This window comes from Morone saxatilis, unplaced genomic scaffold (genome assembly GCF_004916995.1).
Source record: "Morone saxatilis isolate NCDOM2014 unplaced genomic scaffold, NCSU_SB_2.0 Contig19, whole genome shotgun sequence".
Lineage (NCBI taxonomy): Eukaryota > Metazoa > Chordata > Actinopteri > Moronidae > Morone > Morone saxatilis.
The window spans coordinates 11,000,178-11,024,707 of record NW_023339751.1 but is presented as its reverse complement, the minus strand read 5'-3'; the positions used below and the strand labels follow the sequence as shown (position 1 = coordinate 11,024,707).

The 24,530-nt window shown below is 41.5% G+C and overlaps 1 protein-coding gene across 1 annotated transcript; it reads right to left on the bottom strand.

The window, feature by feature from the left end:
• Positions 1-12: 12 nt before the first annotated feature.
• Positions 13-20,102, bottom strand: stox1 (storkhead box 1). Its single transcript, XM_035663234.1, has 4 exons — positions 19,621-20,102; positions 4,550-4,702; positions 1,231-3,931; positions 13-567 (listed from the first exon to the last, which is right to left on the bottom strand). Exons 1-4 carry the CDS (start codon positions 19,949-19,951, stop codon positions 414-416), a joined length of 3,339 nt encoding a protein of 1,112 aa, XP_035519127.1. The 5' UTR covers positions 19,952-20,102; the 3' UTR covers positions 13-413.
• Between the last annotated feature and the right edge of the window lie 4,428 nt (positions 20,103-24,530).

The window sequence follows — 24,530 nt, the reverse complement described above, 5'->3', positions numbered from 1 at the left end:
GTGGCTTGCTAATTGACAGGAGAAAAAAGAAAACGCTAGGAGACGTTAATGCTGTTATGGACATTTTAACCAATGAAACATGTAGAGAAAGAAAACTGTACATTTATATCACAAACAATGCTGCAGATACACCATGTATTATCAGCTCATACACAAGGTAGTGAATGGATGAATCATAGCGTATCACCTTTAAAATTATTTACAAAGAAAAAAATATATATACTGTACATCTGTACACAGACCCCTGTTGTAATGGGTATTAATATGTGGAATGAGGCAATAAAGTCTTCTTATTGTATGTGTTACTGACCTAGCAGTTGCATAGAGCTGAAGAATAATGCACATGGTTTTGGCCTTTCCATACTGAGCTGTGTGAAGAGATCAGCTCCAGCACAAACTTTGGCAGGGCCCTGCTATACGTTCATGACCGGAGTTAACTGTAGCAGTGAGCTCTGTGGTCGAATGGCATTGCTTTTTGAGTGCAGTTTCTCCAAGTTTTGTAAAAAGCCTCTTCTCTTTAGACCCTCCAGGATGACAGTGTTGCTGGAGGCCAGACTGACACGGGTCCTGTAGGGGAAAAAAATGGGGAAGGAGGTTGATCTACAGTAAATATAATCAAAATAAATAATGCCATTTGAACAAGAAGACATGTTTGCATCCTCCATCTGTCCACCTGCATATCGGGGTGCACAGCGAGTTCAATGCCAGAAAAGGAGTCTTTTCTTCCTCTTTGATTATAACGAGGAGAATTTAAGTGCTGCGGAGCAATTACACACAATTATCAAAATGACTCCCTTCTGTCCAAATACTGGATGCTATAATTGGCCACAAGGTGTTTGCCAACCACAGACATGTAACCCAGAGGTCAACTAATATCAGTACAATGTTTATTTTGACTGTCTCCCCCAGAATGCGATGGAATAGGGTCTGGTGTGTAGAGACATGATGGTGAGTCTAAGGTGTGAAAACTAGTAAAAGGAAAACTAGTAAAAGTACTGGCCTGAAGAAATCTGGGCCAGGATTAGGAGCATTTCTTTATTGGCTGTGGACCTTTTTTTCTCTTCATAAAACCTTTTCTTCAGCCTCAGTCTGTGATAGCTGTCTAACTTTCAGTAAGTTCAATGGCGTTAACAAGATACCCCAGGTCTCAAAGTGAGCTACAGTGAAAGGAAACACAATAACAGTATCTTATTACAGCTAATATGAACAACTAAAAAGAGAGACACTCACCGAGGAGAATCTATACCACTGTCTCCTGTGATGCTCTGGTTCTCTCCAATTTCTACCGCTTCTCCGGTCTCTGCCCCTCTGGCTTCAATGGGCATCCTCAGAGCACCTCTGTGGGTTTGAGGAACACCCGTCTCATCAAACTCGTCCTCCTGCACTTCCTCCAGCTCAGCCGCCCAGTGAGCTGATTCCCCGTCACCCTCGTCAGCTGATTTACGGACAGTCTCTGTGTCTGATTCCATCTCACTAGTCTGGCAGTAATCAAAGATGCTACTGTCTGCCACCTCAGATGGTTCGGCACAATCCAAATCAAGGTTGACTTCATGTCGTCTTTCCCCCTGGAGCAGTTTGCCTTGCCTGGGGCTTGATTCACTATGGGCCCCCGGTGATCTAGTCCTCTGATGGTGCTGATGGAGTCTCCAGCTGGTCTGTGCAGGTCTGGTTGGGCTGAGGGAAACTTCCCTCTGGGTTGCTGGGGGAATTAGATCTTTGAAAGTGCTGTCCCTTGAATTCTGCATCGAGGCAACTTTTGGTTGGTGAAAGTTGGACTTATAATAGTGACTCTGGGGTCCCTGATATTGCAAATTAGATTCACGGTTGTGGTAAACCAACTGGTTGACGTGGTAGTCCGCTACACCTGTTCGGTACACATTTGCAGCATCGATAACCGCCTCCTCATTCAAACACAAGGAGCTGCAGGCATCCTCATCATCCTGCTCATCTGCTCTCTGATAAAGCCTATAGTCGTCTTCTATAAAGCCATCAGTGTCTGTTATTGATGGAATGCTGTCTGCTATCAGTTCTGTCCTTTCTCCCTGGTTCATGGCCCTTTGCTCTCTATTAGTGATAGTGACAGGTCTTATCTCTTGTTGTTCCTGGGTGTCTGTAGTTTCACAGGCCTGCTTGTGTGAAGAGAGGTCGTCAGGCCTCTGAATATCATCCCTTTGTGGGTTGGAGAGTCTGAGGGAGTGTTTCCGCTGCAAAGAGGGCTTGGGCCAGGGCGGAGTTGGGTCATATGAGTGGTTTATGACAGGCTCATAAGGATGGGTAGGGAGAAGAGCATTAGTATTGGAACATTGCTGAATGTTAGAGAGGTCATCATCTATAGTTTGACTGTGGTCTGGTACACAGTTGTACTCCTGAAAACACTCTCTGCTTTCTCTCTCCCAGCTCTCTTTGCTGTTTCCCTCCCTCTGATGTCGGACCTTGTCGTCTATCCGGAGCGTGCTGCTCTGTGGGTAGGCTGAGCTGTAGTCCAGTGGCAGCTCTCTGTTCAGCTTTATGTCTGCTTGGAGCAAATGATCAGCACTAAGGTCCCTCTCATGGACACAGTCGTATTTGTCCTCAGATGTAGGGAATTTCCCCGCATGTTCTCCATCTGCTGTGATCACTTTGGCCCGATGCGGGTCCCACGATTTGGAGCGGTGACTCGTTCCTTCCTTCCTCCCTGAAGCCTTGCCCTCTTTGACCTCTCGTCTTCTTTGCTCTCTGTTGATGTTGGGGGGGATGACGGTTTCAGCTTCTTTGATTGGATGAGTCTGGAAAGGGTTTTCAATGCGTTTCTTGTAAAGCAATTTTCCCTCAACAGCTCCACCTTCTTCCACTTGATCTGGTTCATCAACAGGGATTTCCACTCTGAGTCGAGAAGGAATCAAATCCTCCCCCTCTGGATAATCATCCGCACATATGGGAGCCTTACTCTTAACCCTCTCCTTCTCCCTTTCCCTCTGTTTCTCCCTGGAGGAATGGACCCTTCTCTTGCTGCGAGAGGCCTTCTGAGCTGATCTTTTTCCTGCCCCTGCCTTAGAGGAGTGATGATGCCTGGGTTTAGCGAATGTTAGGATCTCAGTAGACATTCCCTTGTCTACTCCCTTATCGTCCTTATCTAGACCCCTGTCCAACACTTTGTCTATTCCCCTCTCCCTTCTCTCCTCCAGTTTCTTCATTAAGACCGTGTGGCGTGTCAAGTTGTCCACAGTCAGTTCAGGGTTGATGCGTTTGATGATGGCGTGCTCTAGGTCACGGGGTAAGTTGTTCAAGTCGTCCTCGTCTCTTACCGGCCACTCCTCTGGAGGGAACTGGCCTGAAAATGATGCATACTCTTTCTTTGGTTTCTCTTTTTTACCTCCATTTCTCCGAAACAAACTGAGACCAAACTTCCTCCCTGGTTTGTTGTCTTTTTCTTTGCGGCCAGTGGCGTTAGTAGTGGCTGTAGTTTTGCTGATCTCACTTGCCTGACAGTCTGCCGCTGTGGAGGTGGACTGATGCTGCACTGTGGGTTTGTGATCTAACGGTCGGGGCCACTTTAAGCTCTTGCCTGTGCATTCACTTATGGAAACAGAGACTGAATGCTGGTCTGGGACAGTGGAAGGGGGGATGGTGGCTGTTACAGTAGTGGAGGCGATATTAGTGGATGTTGGGAGAGGGCTGAAGCAACTGCAAGACTTGCAGTGCGCCACTGGCAGAGTTGGAGTGCTCTCAACACAGGCATCGTTGCTCAACAGGTAAGTAATTGGAGGAGGTGAGGGAGGGTCATCCGCTGAACCAGAAGTCCACCAGTTCTTTTCTCGGACCATGTTGTTGGTGATGAAATACGTTTGAGGCGTGACGATGAAGTAGCCCTCGCCTGTATGGTAAATTTTGCGCTCCTTGATCAAAGTACCCAGAGCATTGTAGAGGATGTCCTGAGTGGGGATGGTTATCCCTAAGACATAAAAAGAGAAAAGGGTGTTAAGGACAAAAGACAAGCAAGAGGACAAAATGTGTCTTGTTTAAGAGTCGAATCATACCAAAAGCTTATGGCCAGCAGCCGTTTAGTTTATCTGAGCACAAAAACTGGAAACAGCTAACCTAGATTTGTCCTATAAATCCAAAGAGCACCTCTAAGATCACCAGTTAACACAATTTATCATGGCTGCTTGTTTAATACAAGTCAAAAAACAAAGTGTAAAAACTTTTGTTTTACAAGGGGTTATGTGCAGGACTATTTCTTGGAAATTACTGTATCTGACCAAGAATTAGTACTGGCACATAACCCCTCATAAAACAGTAAACAGTTGTTTTTACACTTTGGTTTTGTATGGATTAAACAAAGAATATAAAATGTGTTAGTTGTAACACTTAGGGTAGCTGTTTCCAGTCTTTTTTTGCTAAGCTATGGTAACCAGCCGATGGCTGTAGCTTCATATTTAACAGACAGATATAAGAGTGCTATCAATGTTCTATCAATCTAAATCTCCTTCAGAAAGCAAATAAGTGCATTTTATCAAAATGTCAAACTATTCCTTTAACAAGCAAGATGAGGCATTATTTAATGGATTACCTGGGTGGGATTTGCTCATGTAATTGACAAGTGCTTCCTGGTTGACGATGATTTCAGACGAGTTCATATCTGAGATGACTGAGCACAACACCTCAGCCAAAGGAATGAACTGGGACTGGGGGACAGGGGACATCTGCACCGGGGACAGGTCACCTGAAACACACACACACACACGAGCAGATTATTGAGTGAAACAGGTGGGCCTGCTGCAGTACACACAAACACACCTGGGTTACAGAAGTCTCTCTCTGACTTGTGCTGCCAGTGAAAACAACTCAAAGTACTGAAGTTGACATTCCTCTCCTAACCACCTTCTAAATCATGACCGAGGTGGTCTATTTATGTGAGTTATATGAACCATGCCTGACTGCTTTTGAAATTCCATCAGTACTGGGACAGACCACGGAATTCCATTACTCCCACAGAAATGACCACAGGTCTGCCTGCTGGGCAGATCAGATATCCTGCCCCTCATATCATACAGCCCTACACGTCTAGGAGGTGCCTTTAGACAAACATGTTAGAAAAAAGACAGAGAGAGTCTTGGAAACATTTGTCTTTGTAAAGATAGTATGAAACATATAAACAAACTGTGGGAGACTATTAGACAGAAGCCACAAGGCTTTCAAATCGTAAAAACTAAGCTGCTTTTGGAGCTAACCAGACATTTTAGAAACATTTCATTTCAGAATCAAAAACAATCAACAGAGTTTCACACATGGAGAAATGTAATTGAAGCAACATGCAGCGGTTAGGTTGCTTCAGGCAAAGTGGTTTTTTTATTGTGCAAAGCCTATAGTGAAGGGAGCAGGAAGGCTTAAGATAGTGCTGCCATAAAGGACCTTTAACACCCTGTTAATAGGAGAGGAGATCAATACTGAACGTGGACACAGCTGTATCTAAATAATTGGTTGCCTCACTGGGTAACATGAAAGTCTCTAATGGGCAATGTGTTATCTTGTTCAGAGACAAGATGCTACTCCTAATCCTGAGCTGTGTAGTCTTTTCTTTAGTAAACAGGAGTTCCCTTTTTCTGCAAGGTGAAGTTCAACCTAAATTCCATACAGGAAAGAAGCAAAATTGTCAATTCCAGCCATTACAGATGCAACATTTTGGCTCCCACCAGGGTTACGGCCAGATGCTGTTACTGGCCTGCCAAACTGGAAGATTGTGTTAGACATGTTTCTTTTCAGATATAAGCCTGTAGGTGGTTAGTTTTAGGTACCTAGTCTAGTTCAAATGTTTAGGTTAAGATTAGATGCTTGGGGTAAGTCTCAGCTTTGATGTGGTTATGACTGGGATAAGAACGTGGATTTTTTAGGGTTTTTGTTGCTTACTACAGTAGAACCCCTGAGAGATAATATAAAAAGCTACTGCTGCCTTTATATAACAGTTATTCATTTTACAAAGTTCTTGATTATTTAAAATACTGACATATAACTGATATCTTTCTTTTTTTTTAAACTAATCCTCCACAAAAATACACTCATACACAGAGCACAAAGAGTGATGTTAAGTAATGAGCTCAGTGGAAGCACCAAAACAAACCAGATGAATGATTAGCATCTGAGCTGGGTTAACACAAACTCCCTTTATTTGAACAGCAGTCACAAGGGCATGGCCATAACCTTACCCACAGGACTGGAAAATTGTTTTTAGTTAATCAGCTACACCTCATTAATGTAAGGAGCATAATGGGTGAAAGAAGGGATAAGAGATTAAAAAAAATAAAAACACAAAAAAGTAATTACACTCTACCTGCTGTGTTGTATTTACTGTCAAAAGTATACAGTATAGCTTGAGTGTAAAAAAAAATGCATGCACACATATAATTAATCCTGCTACAGCATATAACCATTTGGAGCTTTAACTTGTTTTTGTTATTGACAGAGATATTTTCCCCACATGACATCAAGTTTCCAGTTGTGCTGACAAAACACTTTGTGTATAAATGTGTGAATTCAAACCTGAGCTTGAACATGTGGCGTGTGTGACTGTGAGTGATTCTCCCATCAACCCCAGGGCATTCAATGAAAACACTGCCAAGCTCACTCTTGATGTAAACTAAACATTTACAACCCTCACACTTGAACCACTTATGTCCGAGGCAGGGAAAACAAACAACTAATCAAATATCGGCCATGGCAAAGCATGACGGAACACATGTACCACACACATACTGATAGATCCAGGCAGGTCCACTTATACCTTCTGTTTACCACTTTTTTTGTAGCTGCATATATATATTATTACTACCAATGAAGCATCACAGACAGTGCTGACAGGTTGGACTAACAAAAAGTTGCCCAATCAGATCCTGGCACCCACGTAATAACAGACAAATAATAATTTGAAAAGGAAAAAAGGATAAATCTAGTTGTAATGAACTAAAATGACATTTTGTTTTGATGGTCATCAGTTATCACTGTTATTAGTAACCACTCAATCAAACTAATTAGAGGAGAAAAGTTTCAACTTTATTGGACTAAAGGCTAACTTTTCATAGGTGGAAACGGCCCAAATGGTACAAAACGTGGACCAAATGTTCACAACCAACCCAAAATAATTTTACCTACACAAAGTGTATAGGGAATGAAAACGGGTGGTAAAGTGTGTAGGAGAAACTACGGTGGCCATGAAACTCACAAAAACACGTGAAAGGCCCCGTCTACAGCCAGTGTTTGGTTTGTCTGTTCTGGGATACCGTAGAAACATGGCGGTTCAACATGGCAGTAATAACAATTCCAGGTGATTATACACTAATGAAAACATACCTATGAATACTATAAATTGATTGGAAAACTGCCCCAATCTGGCAAGACAGAGCAGCTTTTTCCTCTATGAAATGTATTTATCACATTGCTACTCATTCTGTCTTTTAGTGAAATATAATATGTTCTATCTTAAGTGAGAAATATGTCAAGCAAAGTCAGAAAAATATTGTAATTATCAGCACAGTGAGCTCACTTAACACTCATAAGTCTCACAGACAGGGGTCTTTCTTTCTAAAACTGATCCTATGACACACAGAGGAATTGTAAAGAAAGAACCATCTGCCTTCCCCCGGCTCCGACAGAAGACGTTAATCTGACTAAACCTCAGAGCGGATATCTCAATAGCAGTATCCCTGGGCAGTGAATTAGTGCTGCTGACTTAGCTCCTCATTGTTGTTAGCTTCCTATAGGAATGTCTGGCTGGCTGTCCACATAGCAACTACTTACAGCCACTGTCAATAGTCAAAGGGGCAACGATATGATAAGGTCGGATATTTAGTCGTACTCACAGGAAATCGAAAAATTAATGGGAAATCACTACTTCTTTAAAATTACTCTCTTTTAAACAGAGGTACTTTTGGTAGATCAAGTGTTTGTTATCCTCTCCCACCATGTCCTGGTTGGTTCAAAGCAGGATATCCTGTCAGACACCTGCAAGCATTATTTGCACTCTTAATGGGGTTAAAAACAGAAATAGGTTCAAGCAAGAGCATGTGTTTAATTAATTATGGTCTGATAGCAGCACTGACTAAAACATCAACAGGAAGGTGAGACTGAGAATGTAGGTGTAAAACAAAAGTCAAAAATACACCTACAGTACTTTATTTGTGGGAAAAGGTTGTAATAGAAGGATGGGCTCAGCAGAGGATTAGTGTTTATTGAGTCTAACATTAGCAGGCGTGACCGCCAAGGAGGTGCACCGTTGTAACCGTTTTCTCTCCAGGGGAAACGGACCTCTGTGTTCCTGTAATCTAAGACCGGGCCACCGACATTACACTCATTGTCATACACAGCATGAATACCCTGCTGGGTGCCATGGCAACCGCACCCCATCCTGTGCCGCAAGGAAGAGAGAAAGGGAAACGGCAGCTTGAGAGTCAAACAGGAGATGAGACTTGTTTAAAGGCGAGTTAGGAGGAGCAGCACTTCAATTTAACCCGTTAAAGGGGCAGTCCACCAGTTTTACATGCCAAAGTTGGTTTACCTGTAAAGGTTAGTCCTACTCAGCCTTTAAAAACAGTTGTACAATGTGGCTATGGGGGTGTAATGGAAGTGCAATGTGTGCCTTTATCCCCATATTTAAAGGTCCAAACACTGGCTGTAGGTAGGCAGCCACCATAGTCTCTCCTACACACTTCACGGCCCGTTCTCATTCCCAGGTCGTCAAATACACCAGCAGTGTTCAGTTAGTTGCAATCTGAAACTTAAGTCCTGCACACTGGTCCTTTAAATCCCTTACGTCAATGACTTCCAAAACTGTATCCAGAGTATCTCAGTGAGAACCAGTGGCGTAATGCATATTATATTATATATTATATTATATATGCCAATTTGGATTTAAAAAGATCATTGCAACTTTATATGACAAGTCTGAAATTCTCCTTTAATGGTCTTTACTATAACATTAAAGTAAAGTGACAACGCCCTATGCTTTCCTCTCCAAGTAGAGCTTAAAACACATATTTCTTCTCATGTCATAAGCTGTCTATGTGAGAATACAATGCTGCCAGGGGGATAAAAATGAAAAATGCTTAAAGCTGATTGCTCAGATTGTGTAGATGATTGACAGAGACCTTCTCTCCTCTATCCCCCCTGGGATCTTTTTGGCTGCTGACACTGATCAATGCCACATGTATTCACATGGCTGTGTTGTTAGCTGGCCTCAGAGCCACATGAGTCCCATTTCATACGTGATTGCATTACCTCCAGTTTCTCGGAAGAAAATACTAACACACCACACAGTACATACTGTAGACCTTTTCACAAGCTGCACTGACGCAGATTAAAAACGTGATGGTCAAAGTGATACTAATTAAAGCACATCTGAAGTCGTGCAGAAACACAAACCATGGCACCTTTTTTTGACCTCTCAACAGTGGTTAGATGGACGGGACATAATGTCACACCAACATTTGATATTTAAAGGCTGGAAGAACCAGTTAATCTTAATGAAACACACCTTGGTAACAGAATGCAATACACAGATCTCCTATAATCAAACATCATGTATATGATGTGTGTGATAAATGAGTTGAAAGCTTACATATCATCATTTTGCATTTCAACTATTTAGCTTAGATTTGTAATATTTTACTTGACTTTTGTCAAGTTATAATGCTATGTGCTTATTAGCCGTGCTATCTATATGGCTCTAGGGAATGGCAGTGTCAATCAGAACTGAAATATCTCAGCGATTATTGGATGAACAGGCATGACGTTTTTCTTCAGATGTTTATGGTCCTCAGAGGATGAATCCCACTGACTTTGGTGATCCAATAATTATTATGTTTTTTAATGAAGTGCCACTATTGGATGGATTGCTTTAAAGTTTAGTACCCACATTCATGTCACAGTAGGAATGAACTGTAATAACCTTTTGATCTCTGGCTTTTGTGCCATCACCATACCAAAATTTTAATTTGTCTAACACTTTTGTCCGTGACCTTCATGCTATAAGTAAAATCTAACTCAAACATCAGACTTCTGGCAACAATCCCTCACTCCATGGCCCTCTGGAAACGCACACTCACGGACACACACCATCTTATCTCATACTGGTATCGTCTAATCTTTTAGGCTCCAGTGAGCAAACAGGCTAATCTTCTCTCTCCCTCATTAAGGACACACTGCATGGCATTCAACGTGAACTTGAGGCCTGCCCAAACTGCAAAATCCCTCCCTGTCTCCCATCGACTGAGACCTTGTGAAGAACACGCTTCAGTGAGTCTACAGGCTGTACGTGAAAGATCTGAGTTAAGTCTCCAGTGAGACAATGTCAAACATTCATACAGTCAGATTTAGTTTAATGGGAAGAGATGCCAACTTTAATTTATGTCATGACTCCCTCTCAGTCCCACAACCACTTCCCTTTGTTTTGGGCTTTTTGGGCCTCCATGCGCCCGCCCTCCCTTTCTTATGTGTGTGTGTGTGTGCGCACATCACACTTTTTAAATGTGCTTTACGAGTTTGTGTCTTTCACTCCCAAAGAACACACAGATGTGGGCGTAGCAGTTAAATGGCCCAATAAACTGAGTGAAAAGATCCCTTCAGAGAGCAATCACAGCTCCGAATGTCCCAACAACCAAACCTCGCCCAGTCTAACAACACTGCCCTTTCCTGTCCTTCCACTCTGAAAGGAGAAATACTGTATGGTCGTCAACATTATACCAAACTGTTTGCAATAAATATTTATTGTTGAATGTACTGTATAATTACTGGACATAACCCTTGGACCATCCCACTTAAAAACACATCAATAACCAACAGAACGGAAAAGACTGAGCCAATGATCATTTTACAGCATTATTGATTGATTCATAATAAAACCAGCATTTCTGCCCAAACTTGAAAGCATTAGGTAAATATTTAATCTGACCCATTGATGGTTCAGTATCTCAAAGTGCCCGTGTTTAAATATTAAGAGAAGCGCTGAAGTGGGAGGAAAAGAGTGAAATTTGGACTGTGCCCTCTTTGTGTTTGAGAAAATGCATTTGTTGGCAGTGTCGAGTCACATTAACTAAATCAAATTTGGAGAACCTTCAGCATTATTTAGTCCAATTTAGGCCCATTTTTAGGATATGAATGCTGACTTTTGAACGCTGCATCTAAGTGTTAACAGCATTCATTATTCTGCCGAGGAACAGATAAGAGAAAAAGTCAAAACACCATGACTAAAGAGGATTCATGAGCTAAAACTTTGAGCAATGAGGGGAAACACAGGCAGGCTTTGTGTTGACTCGCGTCACCATAGAAACCTTTACTGTGGCAGCGACCTGCCACATGCAATACAAAGCCAAAAAGAGAGAAAAAACAGCAGCAGAAGTGTAGTATGGGTATCTTAAGACTCACATTGCCAAACCAATCCTTTGACATTAAATGTATGTTGGCAAGAAAGCATAAACAAACTGTAACTAAGCTTCTCAAATTGACATTCACAAAGCCTAAAACATCTACACTCACCACAAATATTGGCTGAAAATCCCTGCAGCTGTAAAGCCATTAAATAATCTTTTTACCATCTGATTCACAGAAAGAACAATTTAAATAGCAATCCAGCCCGTGCCATAAGAAATAAATGACCTGGTACTGAACTAGTGTGCAGAAAGCCTGTCATCATGTTCTTGTGAAAATTGGAAATACACCTGACCAGGTGTTTAACAGAAGACCAATAACAATGTAAAGGTAGACAGGCCTATATTTTACAGCACAGCCCAAAGTGCTCTGTGTAACATGATACAAACATGGTGCCAGGAGAGAGGATTTAAAGCACAACACTTTATTTTCCCATCTTTTTACCTCATACGTCATACCTCCTCTGACTTAATGGGACGCACCCCAACATATCTGGCTCTCGTCTGCTTTCATGAACAAGAACATTACCACACAGTCTGCCAGTGCAGTTTCTGCCAGACGTCTGGTTGAGTCCAAGCCATTTAAATGTCTACCACAGTATCTTTTCTTTGTTTTATAACTGTACTTGTTTTTCACATTTCTGTTAGAATCACTGCCTATATTGATGTAGGCAGAAACTCCTCTCTCACGCCAAATTTGTCACAATGTCCTGCGTACCTCATCGCCGCTTGATTCCAGACCAGATGCGTTAACATTTCATGGTAATAGATGATATTCAGTTAAAGGGATACTCCATAAAAATGGGGAACTTACAGACGGATAAAAAAAACATATTTCCACAGAGATATCCTGACTTTTAGTCCCCTGTATAAATAACCCTGAATGCCATCACCAGGGTTAATTTGTCAGACTTTGGAAAGCTCATTCAGAGGCAAAGAAAAGATTTAAAGGTCCAGCGTGTAATGTTAAGGAGGGTCTATTGGCAGGAATGGAATATAATATTCATAAGTATGTTTTCATTAGAGTATAATCACCTGAAAATAAGATTTGAGGTTTTGTTAGCTTAGAATGAGACGTTTTAATTTACAGAGGAAGCGGGTCCTCTTCTACGGAGTCAGCCATGTTGAACCACCATGTTTCTACAGCAGCCCAGAACAGACAAACCAAACACTGGCTCTAAATAGGGTCTTACCTTCAAAGTAAATACATTTACTCAAGGAGCAATGCAATCATACATGTAAATTAAAGCTCCTGTATAACCTGAATACATTCTGTAAGGTAGTACATGGTATTTCAATACTTAATGTAAATAGACAGATCTGTACATCTTTAAAATAGTATTTTGACATTGACATTGAGGGCCATGGATGGCTGCCCATTGCATAAAGGATGGAGTAAAAGTTCTATCAATAACCATCAGCTCCAAAATATCTTGTCTGGACAAAACCATACAGTCATGTGTAAGTGATCAACTCACTTTCTCTCTGTTATTGTCTGATTTTCTAATCAGTGCTGTGAATCAAAGTACCATCTCAGCCACTACCTTATGATACTGTGTATACGCGGGGCAAAGAAACAACACAATGCTGCTCTGTTTGCTGATACTTTGCCTGCAATTAATTTAATCAATGGTTCCCTGATGTCGTGTAGACTTTTTGGCTCTGTATCAGATGTGTGGGGCTGGTTTCATAACTGCCTTGCTGACTGATATTGTGAAAAAAGTGTCCTGTATTCAATCTATTTTTTTTGTGTGTGTGTAACAGAAGGTGTTCCCCAGGGCTCAATTTTAGGCTGTGTCTTGTTCAGTATTTATACTGTTAGTAGTTAACTTTAAACACATGTTTCAGTGATGATAAAGCTAAACTGTGCTGGGCGTTTCACTCTCAATCATTGAGCTCAGAAATAGGCAAGAGCCCTTAGTTTCCCCCATTTCATCTTAGTCAAAGCTCCGGGTATTTTTTCCCCACTGACACCCCACCACCAACACATATACACACACAATCTATGAGGGCTTCCAGCAGATCCACACCCTAAATCAAGAGTGATGGCAGTCATTGGTTGCAGATGAAACCCATTTCCTCCTATTTAACAGACCCTGAGGTGCAGCAGATTCCTGTTTGTTATCCCAGTAATAAGAACAAAGCTCCTGTCCAGTGTCTGCCACATGATCCATCGCTTTTTAATACCCTGCAACTGGTCAGCGCACAACTCCACCATGGTCCTTGAAAGTATCTTTCACTCTTAAAATACTGTAACACGGCACTTTGCTATCACAGAACCGATGTTAGCATACCATTGAATTTATCAATGCTAAATAAAGCAAAGAAAACATCCTGTCAGGAAACTGAAGAGTAATAGTAATACCATATTTAATACAATATAGCCTCACTCCTGTGTCGACCCATTTATCTGACTAGAGAGTGAATGAAGATAAATCCCACGAGGGAAACCCAAGCGGCCGCTGACAGGGTGGATAAGCTGAGGGATACAGAGGAAACTCCTCAACTGTTATTGTTGGCACTGCTCCACTCCACCGCTACGGGTGAGACCAAAATGTGGGTTGATAAAGAGGCCGACGAGCCTGATTCCCACCAGGGGTGAGCTTCCTGCTCAATGGGAAAGGATGTGGCTAACAAATGATGTGCTGAGAGGCATGCACACACATGTAGTCCCTCACATGTGTAGACACTGTGGAGGTCATTCCTGAGAATAGAGGTCAAGGTTTCCTCATATCTGAACTAAACCATCTTTTACAAGCGCAGGAAATAAAAAGACATTCCAGATAAATACAGAGACATACCCTTGGCCATGGCACGGTAAAAGATAATAAGATACATGTATTATAAGACTGCAGTTTAATTAACTTGTACCAACAATGCAATTTGAAAAGCAATCTAAAGGTTCAATGAAGCTGCGCAAATCACAAAGGCTGCTTTTCTTTCCATTCCATTAAGTCAAAACCTCTCATGTTACAATTTAATTAATCTCCAGTCAACTGTTTATTTGGAATAAATAAAATGAGGTGTTCTTTGATCTACCAAACCAACACTGAAGTAAGAACCTCCACACTGTCGGGTACATTTTGTTTATGGTTTCCAAAAACATTCCTCCTTTGTTTTTGCAAGAACAAGACTGAACCGACCGCTGTCATAATATGGAATCTTCATCATTTTGAGCCTGAAACGCAGCAGCATATATTTTGTTTAACAGCTTAATGTCATACTATTAGTGTCATGGGAGCTGGTGAGTGATTATCTTTAACCAATATTGTTGAAGAGCAGCTCAGATGGTGGCTGTAACTGAGCAGAGTAGAGCAGATCTCACACAAATGTGCTTCTGTGAGTGTTTCCCCTTCATCAATCTTTTCTTTAATACGTTTACAAATTGTGGGAGTTCTTTAACAATGTATTTAGTAAAAACACATATTATGTACTTCGACCACAGGAGGCAATCCTGCAGTTGTCAGGGGATACAAAAGAAAATGAGATTTATCCAATAAGGAAAATATATGCCCATATAGGAACTAATTAAGTAACTAGTGAGCAGTTGAAATAGTTATACAGTAAGTAAAGAATATATATATGAAAGAGTTGGCTTAAAAATAATACATAAACACACTAAAAGTAATATATAATTGATTGAAATATATAGTGAAAGCAACTAAAAGGAACTTTCATTTTGTCTATGTCATATAGAGTCAACAGAAAAATAATTGCCAACTATTTTGATAATCGCTTAATAAATAATTAAGTATTTTTTCATGCAAAATTTCTGGCGTTTCTCGGTTTTTCATCATATTAAACTGATTATTTGGCAGTTTTGCACTGACAAAACAAGATTTAAAGCCATCACTATTGACTATTTACTTGATTAATCTGCAGACTAAATGATGCTGAAAATAACTGTTGGTTGCAGCCCTAATATAGAGGCATCAATATTAGGCAGTGTGTTTAAAGGTAATCATTACATTGTTAAAGAAACGCATAACCAGTTGAAATAGTTGCTATAAGTAATGTATAACTGAAACATCCAGCTTCTATATAACAATATCCACTCTTATATAATTAACAGTGTTACATCCAGTTTAGAATCCATTCATAAGAATTTGGTGGTATCTCACTAACAGAAGCTGGACTGAACAGTGAGTGAAGAACACCTGGATACGGTATTGATGTGTGTTGCTCTGTTTGCCTTCTAACAACCCCTCTGAAGCCAACTGACCTCAAGGTGGCTTGTTAGCAAGAAGGTTGTAACCTTTGACCTGTGCTGCTTAGTTAGGACAGGGTGGGCCATTTAAACCTGGAAAGTCCCGGCAAGGGGGTGTCATGGTTAATAAGCTAACATCTGGAAGAGTTATGGCCATTAGTGAAGCGCTTTGAGACTTTAACAAAATACCCTCATGAAAGGAGACACCCCTTGTGTGAAAATACAACACTTTCAAGTGAAAAGTAAAGAGCAGAAATGAGGCTCTCTGAGCTGGCGAACTCAGGAAATGATCTCAAGAGTAAATTAAGCATTTCAGGAATGCTTCACCACCTCATGGTATGGCGAGTTGAATGAAACATACCATTTAAAAAGGAAACTTGGCTTAGAAACTGCAGCATAGCCCCAGTTAGTTCCCCAAAAATACACAGAGGGAGACCTACAGTATGTCCTACAATGGCCAAAAATGGGTTTTCCATGGCGAAAGTGAGAAGCCTGTCCAGAGAGGACTCATTCACGTCCATGTTCAAAGAGGACAAGAGCAGTTTACGGAGGTTGATTGTAGGTAGGATACAGGACACCTCATTACACCACTGGCTGACTCCATATAAATGTTTCAGCTGGTGGATCCATGCTCATCCTGCTGCAGAGACAATGGTAGGACTCTAAATAATGCAGAACCAGCTAACAGTCATTATAAAGCCTCCGGTTTCTACAGAAGAGCCTCCAGCCTTTTTTAAAAGACTGCTGACAAGGTGATTTTTCACATTCATAAAAACATGTGGTTTGCCTGGTTCTTGCCTAAGTTGAACCTACCAGCAGCTCTAATTTTTTACTTAATTACATGTTTTATCTTGATAGTTTAATCTTACTGATTTGTTTATCCCTGCTTCAAGTCTTTATGCTAAGCTAGCTAATTCCTACCCAGCTCTAGCTCCATAGCTAGCGTAAAGACATGACAGTGGATAAGCACATTTCCCAAAATGTAGAATTATTCCTTTAAGGCATTACCCTGACTATTGCAGCTTTGATGTAAACCATCTTAACTGGATTAGTTTAGTGAAACAAAACTGGAGTAAATAAGACCCATCTGATAGAACTCATCAGTTATTTGGATTCATGCATATAGACACTGTTGCTTAATTTTCTGTTTTTATTCTGCACATGTAGTTAAAACATAATATAATGGATATGGGTTTCCTGTGAGTAAACAGCAGCACCACCAGCAGTGGTAAAAAATTACATTTAGGTACATTTATTAAGGCAAAAACAACAAACGCCAACATTTTCCTCACATTTATCCTTGTGTTTCCTGCAGGATTCGTGACCCACACTGATCATCATTGAAATTACTTTGCGGTAGAACTTTTGTATTTTTCTGTAAATAACTACTAAAAGGAAGAATGGGGATGAAAATTATCATTTCAGAGTAAAAGAGGAAGAATGAGAAACACCCAACAGAGCTTCATGAAATGAAGCGGAGAGGTCAACCCCAGTACCACTGGGCCCCATTCCCACATGGATAACAACAAAGCCTGTTAATACTAACTCCTCACCATGTCTGTTTACCTCGGCCCAACCTCACCACTATCCCCTTCCCGATTTCCCCACATCCCGCACACCTCTTTTTCTGCATATTCTCCCCCAAGAAGAGCCCCGGAGTTGGTTGATCGTCCCACAGAACAATCATCTGTCTTCACTCAGGCTATTAGCGCTGATAACCAGACAGGACCAATGAGGAATTAGCACAGATTAATCCAAGTGTTTGTTTGTCTGGAAGCTTTGTTCAGCCAGCTTTGTCTGTCTCCAACATTGTTAACTTGCCACATCTGGTTAATTTTGCTTAAACTTTTCTTTAAAAACCCTCCTCACGTCAGTAAAGTCACGTCTCAACCTTGCTCTGACCTGAGACAGGAAATAGGGCTGTTTAAAATTCACTGTAGCCCATAACTCATAACATTTCTGTTTTCTAGCTGACATATTTATATCAGGACAATGTCAAGGCCTGTAAGTCCATGCCTGATATCAATCTATGAGTCTGACTTCCACAGTCCCTCACTGGCCATGAAACGGAAGGACATTAATCCAGGATAACAGAAAAGCGGCAGTGGTCGGCGGCCAGTCGCACAGTGATTCACTGCTGACCAATTCTCAGTGAGAAGGCAGTAAACCAGGCTCTGACAGCCTGCCAGCGCTGATTTCCATACAAATTGCTGTGGTGTGAAGCAAAGGATTTGTTAAGGAGAAGAAGGAGGTGACATGTCCACACACAGACGTGTTTGCTTACAGGTTTCTGGTGTGAAGCTCAAACACGAGGAGTCTGTTGACGCCTGCCGTGCATCCGACCGTGAGCTCATGCATGTCTGTGTGCACCTTTGTGCATAGTAATGAGCTCCGCATCACCTTTGGCTCATATGGTGTTTGTTTGTGTGCTGAGTTGAAGTGTAGGGACAGAAACTGTCTCACAGCAGGATGGCATGTCAACCTCCCCCTCCCCCCTCTATCTCCTCCATAGCTTCACGCCCTCCCAGGTCTCCCCTTGTGTGGTCTCTTCCTCCCCTTCACGTCACATTCCTCCCTTCACTTGTCCGTGCACTGCTCAATCTGGCAGAGCTGACTGACTGATAAAAACTCAGCAGGTAGACAGCGGCAAGGTGTGCATCCAGACAAAATAACACTCAAACAAAGATGGACACATTGTTGGAAAGACGGACTGTGAAACTGAGGCACTGCAGCTGCACCAAATGGCATCTCAGAGCCAATGTGTGTGTTGCCGGGACACTGTTTTAACAACCAAAAGGGACCTGCTGCAGCTCAACTATCCTAACATTTGGAAAACCTGCCTCTAGCACTTTTGGATCCTGGAGTTTTTTAATTTTATAGGATAATTGTGCATTTTTTGAGAGGAAAGTGGTGCTTTGTGGCAGACAGATAAAATCAGTTCCCACATATCTTTATTTTGCTAAAGCCTAGAGTTTAGCATCAATCTTCTAAAGTAAGAAAAAAAAAGTGAATAACCTGGTGTATCTCTTAAGAATACTGTCATTAGGTCTAAAACCCACACAGGGTTGTCATTTTCTCGAGCAGCCGGTGCTGTCAGGCATTTACAGCCCATGAGATCATGCTATAGGAGGCTGCATAAAGGTTTCCATTCATTGTTTCTGTGCTGCTATGTGCTGCTTTAAAACACATCTGAGGAGAGGAGCCAGAACAGAGGGCCAATTAGAAGTAATTACATGGTATGCAGAGCTTTGTTAACAAGCTTTGGTAAACATATCACTATGTCGACAACAAAGGGAGGCTGATTGGTCATTAGATCCTCGCAAACCCACCAGACGATATTTGGGGGAACAGAGATTTAAGGAATATAATCTCTCAGGGCTATTTGAACTTATGCCACAGCTTTGACAAACACCTGTGGTTTTGAAACTGGTTTTGGGAAGTGGGCAACATTTCACTGATGGCAACAAAATGTGTTCTCTTTTCAAATTAAGTCCTTTTGTATGAGAATAATGTAAAAAATATCAGTTTGCCTTTTTTTGGGTTCTAGAGGGGAGTGTAAAGCCTTTACCCTACAACAAAATAATGTCACAATTGTCTAAAGCTAGAGGCAGAGACAGAAGGACACACCAAAAATAAACTGCTGTTGACACTATAAATACTTTATAACTTTTGACACCTGATTTAACTGAATTGTGTTAAACCTTGCCAGCTCCGTGTTATTCAAGGTTTATGGCTTTCACACATTTCTCTCAGTGTGGTAAACAAATGTTGTTGTTTGTGTGACTCTACAGTGTCCCCTAAGAGGGAAAACACATTATGCTCTTGTACAACTGCGGTAGCTGTTGACTGTGCTGTCTTTATGTCCTGTGCCATCACCTCTATTCTTGTCTGCATATATTTACATAGCCTCTACTTTTTGTCACTGACTGTTTTAGACTTATTCATATGGAGACTTGGCCTCATAATAATAATTTATAGTAACATTGGTAACAGTTCATTGACAGGATTGATGTTACATACCGACAGCTTTAATGATAAACCCCTTTGGTGACCTCAGAGCCCTGCGCATCCACGCTTCCCTCAGGACCTCCAAGTTGTTCGCGTTCCCTTGAATGAAAAGCACCAAATTTTCCATCCATCCCTGAAAGTACACCTCGGCTATGGCCTTAACGAGCCTCTTATTCCAGAAACTGCGCAAGTTTTGCGCCTTAAAGTCCGCAAAAATCTCCTGGCCACTCGTAGTATTGGCGTTGAGTTTCCCTCCGCCGGCGCGCAAACTCTCCTCGTCCGGGCCGAGGACTACAGCGAGCGACGCGGCGGAGAGTTGGACAACCCGCTGCTGGTGAGACATTTCTAACGCCTTTATCGGCTCCAGGAGGGAGCTATCATTCTAGGAATAAAAAAAATAAAAAATGCACTTGTTAAAAGACAGCTCTCCTCTCTGAAAATCCAAACAAACTCTGTGTTTTGCCACGCATTCCTCCACTGTGTGTCCGAATCCTGCAGCGAGTGTGAACCGGAGGCGCAGGGAACGTCCGACTGGTTTCTCTCGGCTTCCAGGGAAACCAGTGACGAGTGAGGAGGAGGAGGGCTCATCAGTCTGCTGCTGGTGGGTCACACAGGTAGACCTCCCACTGACTGTGCACCGGTCTGTGTGTGTGTGTGTGTGTGTGTGTGTGTGTGTTGCTTCTCTTCTGCAGGAACAGGTGCTGTTTCTTTCATGTTTGTTTTACTCTTATTTTTTATCTTATTTGAATCATCATAAGCCCTAAAAATCTCAAGATATATATAATATCATCAAATGAAAAGCGATGTCTCTAAAAATAATGATGACATTAACTCATTTGGGATAATAGCAAAGTGGCCTGCAAGTTGCAACACAAGCACACATCTTCATCTGAGGAAATTAGGACCAGCAACCTGGAGGGCTTGTAAAATACTTTCCACACAGAAAATGTTACACACACGAATCACCATCAAAGGAGACCCTAGCTGACTGAGGTGTCAACAAAGCTTGAAAGTAGCTTTTGTTGAGTGATTTAGAAAGGATTCATATAATATTTGTTTATTGCATCACTAGTCTCTTCATGGCGAGTTGCTGAAATCATTTAATGTAGATTCCAGAGCCAAATGGTTTGTGTGGTAAACATGGATCTCATGAGAGAAATGAATTCCCTTGGATAACATAAACTTGAAATATTGTGTTTCACAACAATGACTTAACAAGAGAAAATGCTTTTTCAATAAAAGCGCAGGAGCCTCAGGGAACATATTTGCCACTAAAATGAGAACCATTCCTCCCCTTGCTCTCAAGAGAGGGACCCCATTAGTCCCAGCTTTTACTAACACTGTAACAGGCAGAGTCTGAAGCAAAGACAGACAGACACCTCATATATCACAGTCTCAGAGAGCCTGTGGCATTAGTTTCAGGAGCACTCAGGCCCCTGAGAGGCCGGGGGCCAGTCTGCCTCAGTGTGGTATTAAAGCCTGTGCTGGAACAGGATATTGCGCTTCCTCTGTACATGAAAAGAATACATCACCTCAGCCTACACAGGATGAATTATGTGCAGCCCGTCCTGGGGAAGAAGGTGGGGGGCAAAAGAGAAAACTTGCAAAGATTCTGTGTGGGATTAACGATCCACGTCTTTTAATTAGAAATGAATTGAAAAGATTCTTTGTGGTTTATGCTTTTGTTATTAATTTTAAACAGTGCCAGTTCAGACCATCTTCCAGTCATTGCAGACTCACACGTGTTGTGCAGCCAAACTTTGTTCAAACCCACAGGACTTTATTTGTGCTGTAGAGGAATTCCCAAAGTTTCCAAAGATCCAAAACCTGTCAACCTGAATTTTGGGTAAATGTGTATAAAATGATATACAAGACAAATAAAATATTTCTATTTATTGGAATGGTGAAACCATAAAAAAGTCTTTGGTTTAGATTTCCCTCGTAAACGTCATATACCTTAGACTGAATGAAGAGCTGAAACAAACTGAGGTTGTTACAATGTGAAATAAGATCATTTTTCCAACCTTAAAGGTAACCTGTGTTTTTTTGTTTTTACCTCGAGCAATATCAGTCCTGCCAATGGTTTCGCACTATTCCACTGATCTACAGATGGCAGTGCTGCACCAAAGCCGCATTTCCATGGCAACTGGACTCTACTCGCCCTTTGGAAAGTACCTAGTCCCCCTTCGGTCGAGGTTCCAAGCGAGCTGAACTGAAAGTAAAATGTCACGTGAAAACACTGCAGACCACTGACATCCTGCACACGCCCTACATTTTTAAATACATAAAAATATATAACCAAGCAGACGTATCAATAACAGCTGCATCACTCTGACAATCAACTCCTTCTACGTTGAGGGGATTACTATCCAAAGTAATATCCACAATGGAAAATGAAGTAGAGGTAGCAAAAGCGAGTAGAAAGAGAGTAGAATTCTGCGTTTTTGCCGCGGCCATGACAGTTAGACGGAGCCAGCACGAGGCAGCGGACGTGATGTACTGCAAGCTGATCTACGTTCATTGGCTGCGCAGTTTTGACTTTTTATATAAACTGTCATTGCTTGTGACACATAGCAATATGCAAACAAAGGCAGTGGAGAAGAAGATTGCAAGCAAATAAACATAGATGTAAACATTATAGGATTTAAAATCAGGCTAGCGGTTTCCCAGTGTTTCCAGCCTCTGTGCTAAGCTAAGCTAACTGGTTAACCCTCGCCAAGAAAGTGAATAAATTGAACTATTCCTTTAATAATTTGTTTTGAGTGGCTTATGTACTCTCACTTTCCCAGAACTGCAGCTCTGAACCGTAGTAGGAAGACCTTTGGCTCTAAGCTAATTTATCCTGGCTCGTAGCTGCTAAACTTCACAAGCCTTGACACAGAATCTGGCGGAGGTATGGTTTCGGACATGAACAAGACATGGTTGTCCTTTTTTTCTTGTTAGCATTTTTTGCCTTATTAGAGCTGACAGGAAATGAGGGGAGAGAAAAGTGAAAAGTAACAATGGTCCCCAGACTCCCAGAGGAGGGTGTGATTACATAGTCTGGAGTTCAGGAAATAAAATGGGAATAAAAGGGTTAACTTTTAACTATCTGTGACTACTCCCACAACATAAAGGATGTGCAGACACACATGTACAAACACACAAACACAACATTTATAGCACTGTTTGCATTGCATGGAAGTTTGCAGGAATGTTCTCATTGTTTGATACAGTAAATTTCCTCCGGATAAAAATATTGGCACACACTTTGTTTTATCTGAGCACGGACAATGGGACTTGACCCGCCGGCCTGACCCACATTTATATTCTGAGGGCTCATTTCTTCCAAATGTTTAGTCTGCTGGTGGGACTGATTATCAAGAAGCAAAGTTCACCAAGTTACCATAATTACATGAAATCCTGCACTCCGGCCCCTGATTTTCAATTAGCATACGTATCTAGCCCCTCTTTCTGCGCATGTAGTATCAGGTGTCTCTGAAAGGCCAACAACCTTGACGTGATCGCAGTGTATATTTTGAATATGGTAATTTCATTGAACCACAATCCTGAACCTAAAGTTTGAGTCTCTCCATACAAACTAAAACATCTGGTCCTGCTATAAGATCTTGGCTCTCGGGACATTTTCTAACTAAAACACCCCCAGAAGGCTTCCCCTTTACCTCCATGCCAAGAATAAATATGACCCAAATCGTCCCTAAATCAGCAGGATTGCCGCACATCAGCCAGTATTTATAAAGTATGAGTTCTGAATCAACATGTGACTCTTACATATGTTTAAGGGGATATCACCTCTCTGTTAGGGTTAGGATGGCACTGAGGAATTTAAATCGGAGTTGTAACAGAGAGGAAACAGAAAGGGTCAGCGCTGCCTCATGTGGTGTGGGTCAGAGGTCAGTAGAGGGTCAGGTGTAGGCCATTTGTCCAGTGACCTGTCAAGTTAGTATTCCAGAAAGGGTATGAGCATTTAGATATGCAAGAGAAATGAGGCTGCACAGCTATGATTGATTACCATTGTTTATTTAGCTGGCCATGCTATTTGTCATCAATGCACATATTTGACCCCCCAGAAGATATTTAAAGGGACAGATTTAAGGAAATATGCATAAGATTGATGTCTGGTAGATATATAGCTACTGCCAGAAAGACTGAAGAACAAAGTGAAACAGCTAGCATGAGCCAAAAAAGTTCCCCAGCTTCCAGGTTTACTTCTGTGTTGTGCAGACCACTGCACACATACACATTAATGTTTGTTTACTTTCCAAGCTCATGGAAGGTTTTACCTTCATGGTTTACAAATTCACACTACAAGTAGTAATAATTGACCTTGTTTGCAGTTGGTGTCCTGTCAAAAGTTTTTTCGACATCTCTTTATAATGGTGGTCTATGGGGAAAATCCTTGTTTGAGTATCCAGCCCTCTTTATGCATCCATTATTAGACCTCACTAATTATCACTTTATAGATTGTTTGTTTAATGTGTCCAAAAACTAAAAAGCAAAAATAACATGTTGGGGTCTAATAGGGGAAATAGCCTATATTCCTGCTTCCAGTCTTTATGCTAAGCTAAGCTAACCAGCTCTAGGTCAGACATGAGAGTGGTCTTCTTGTCTAACTCTCTTTCTCAAAATGTGAAACTATTACTTTAAGAAGCAGTGGATGGACTCTTAAATACATACCGGTGAAACTCAGCCAAAGAAGTTGACATAAATTTATTTTTTTGGATTTCTTTGGATCAGAAATGTAATTCCTTCATCCATCCGGCTTATTAAGATCTTTTTTTATGAGAGTTTTTTTTAATCTTAATGCCTGAGTGAACATGTCCCAGCATCAGGCCTGGTACTCTGTTATTACAATTTCATTATTTCAGCACTCTGCCATCGCAGCAGAGATCAAAGGAGGACCTGGCTGGTTTGTATTCAGT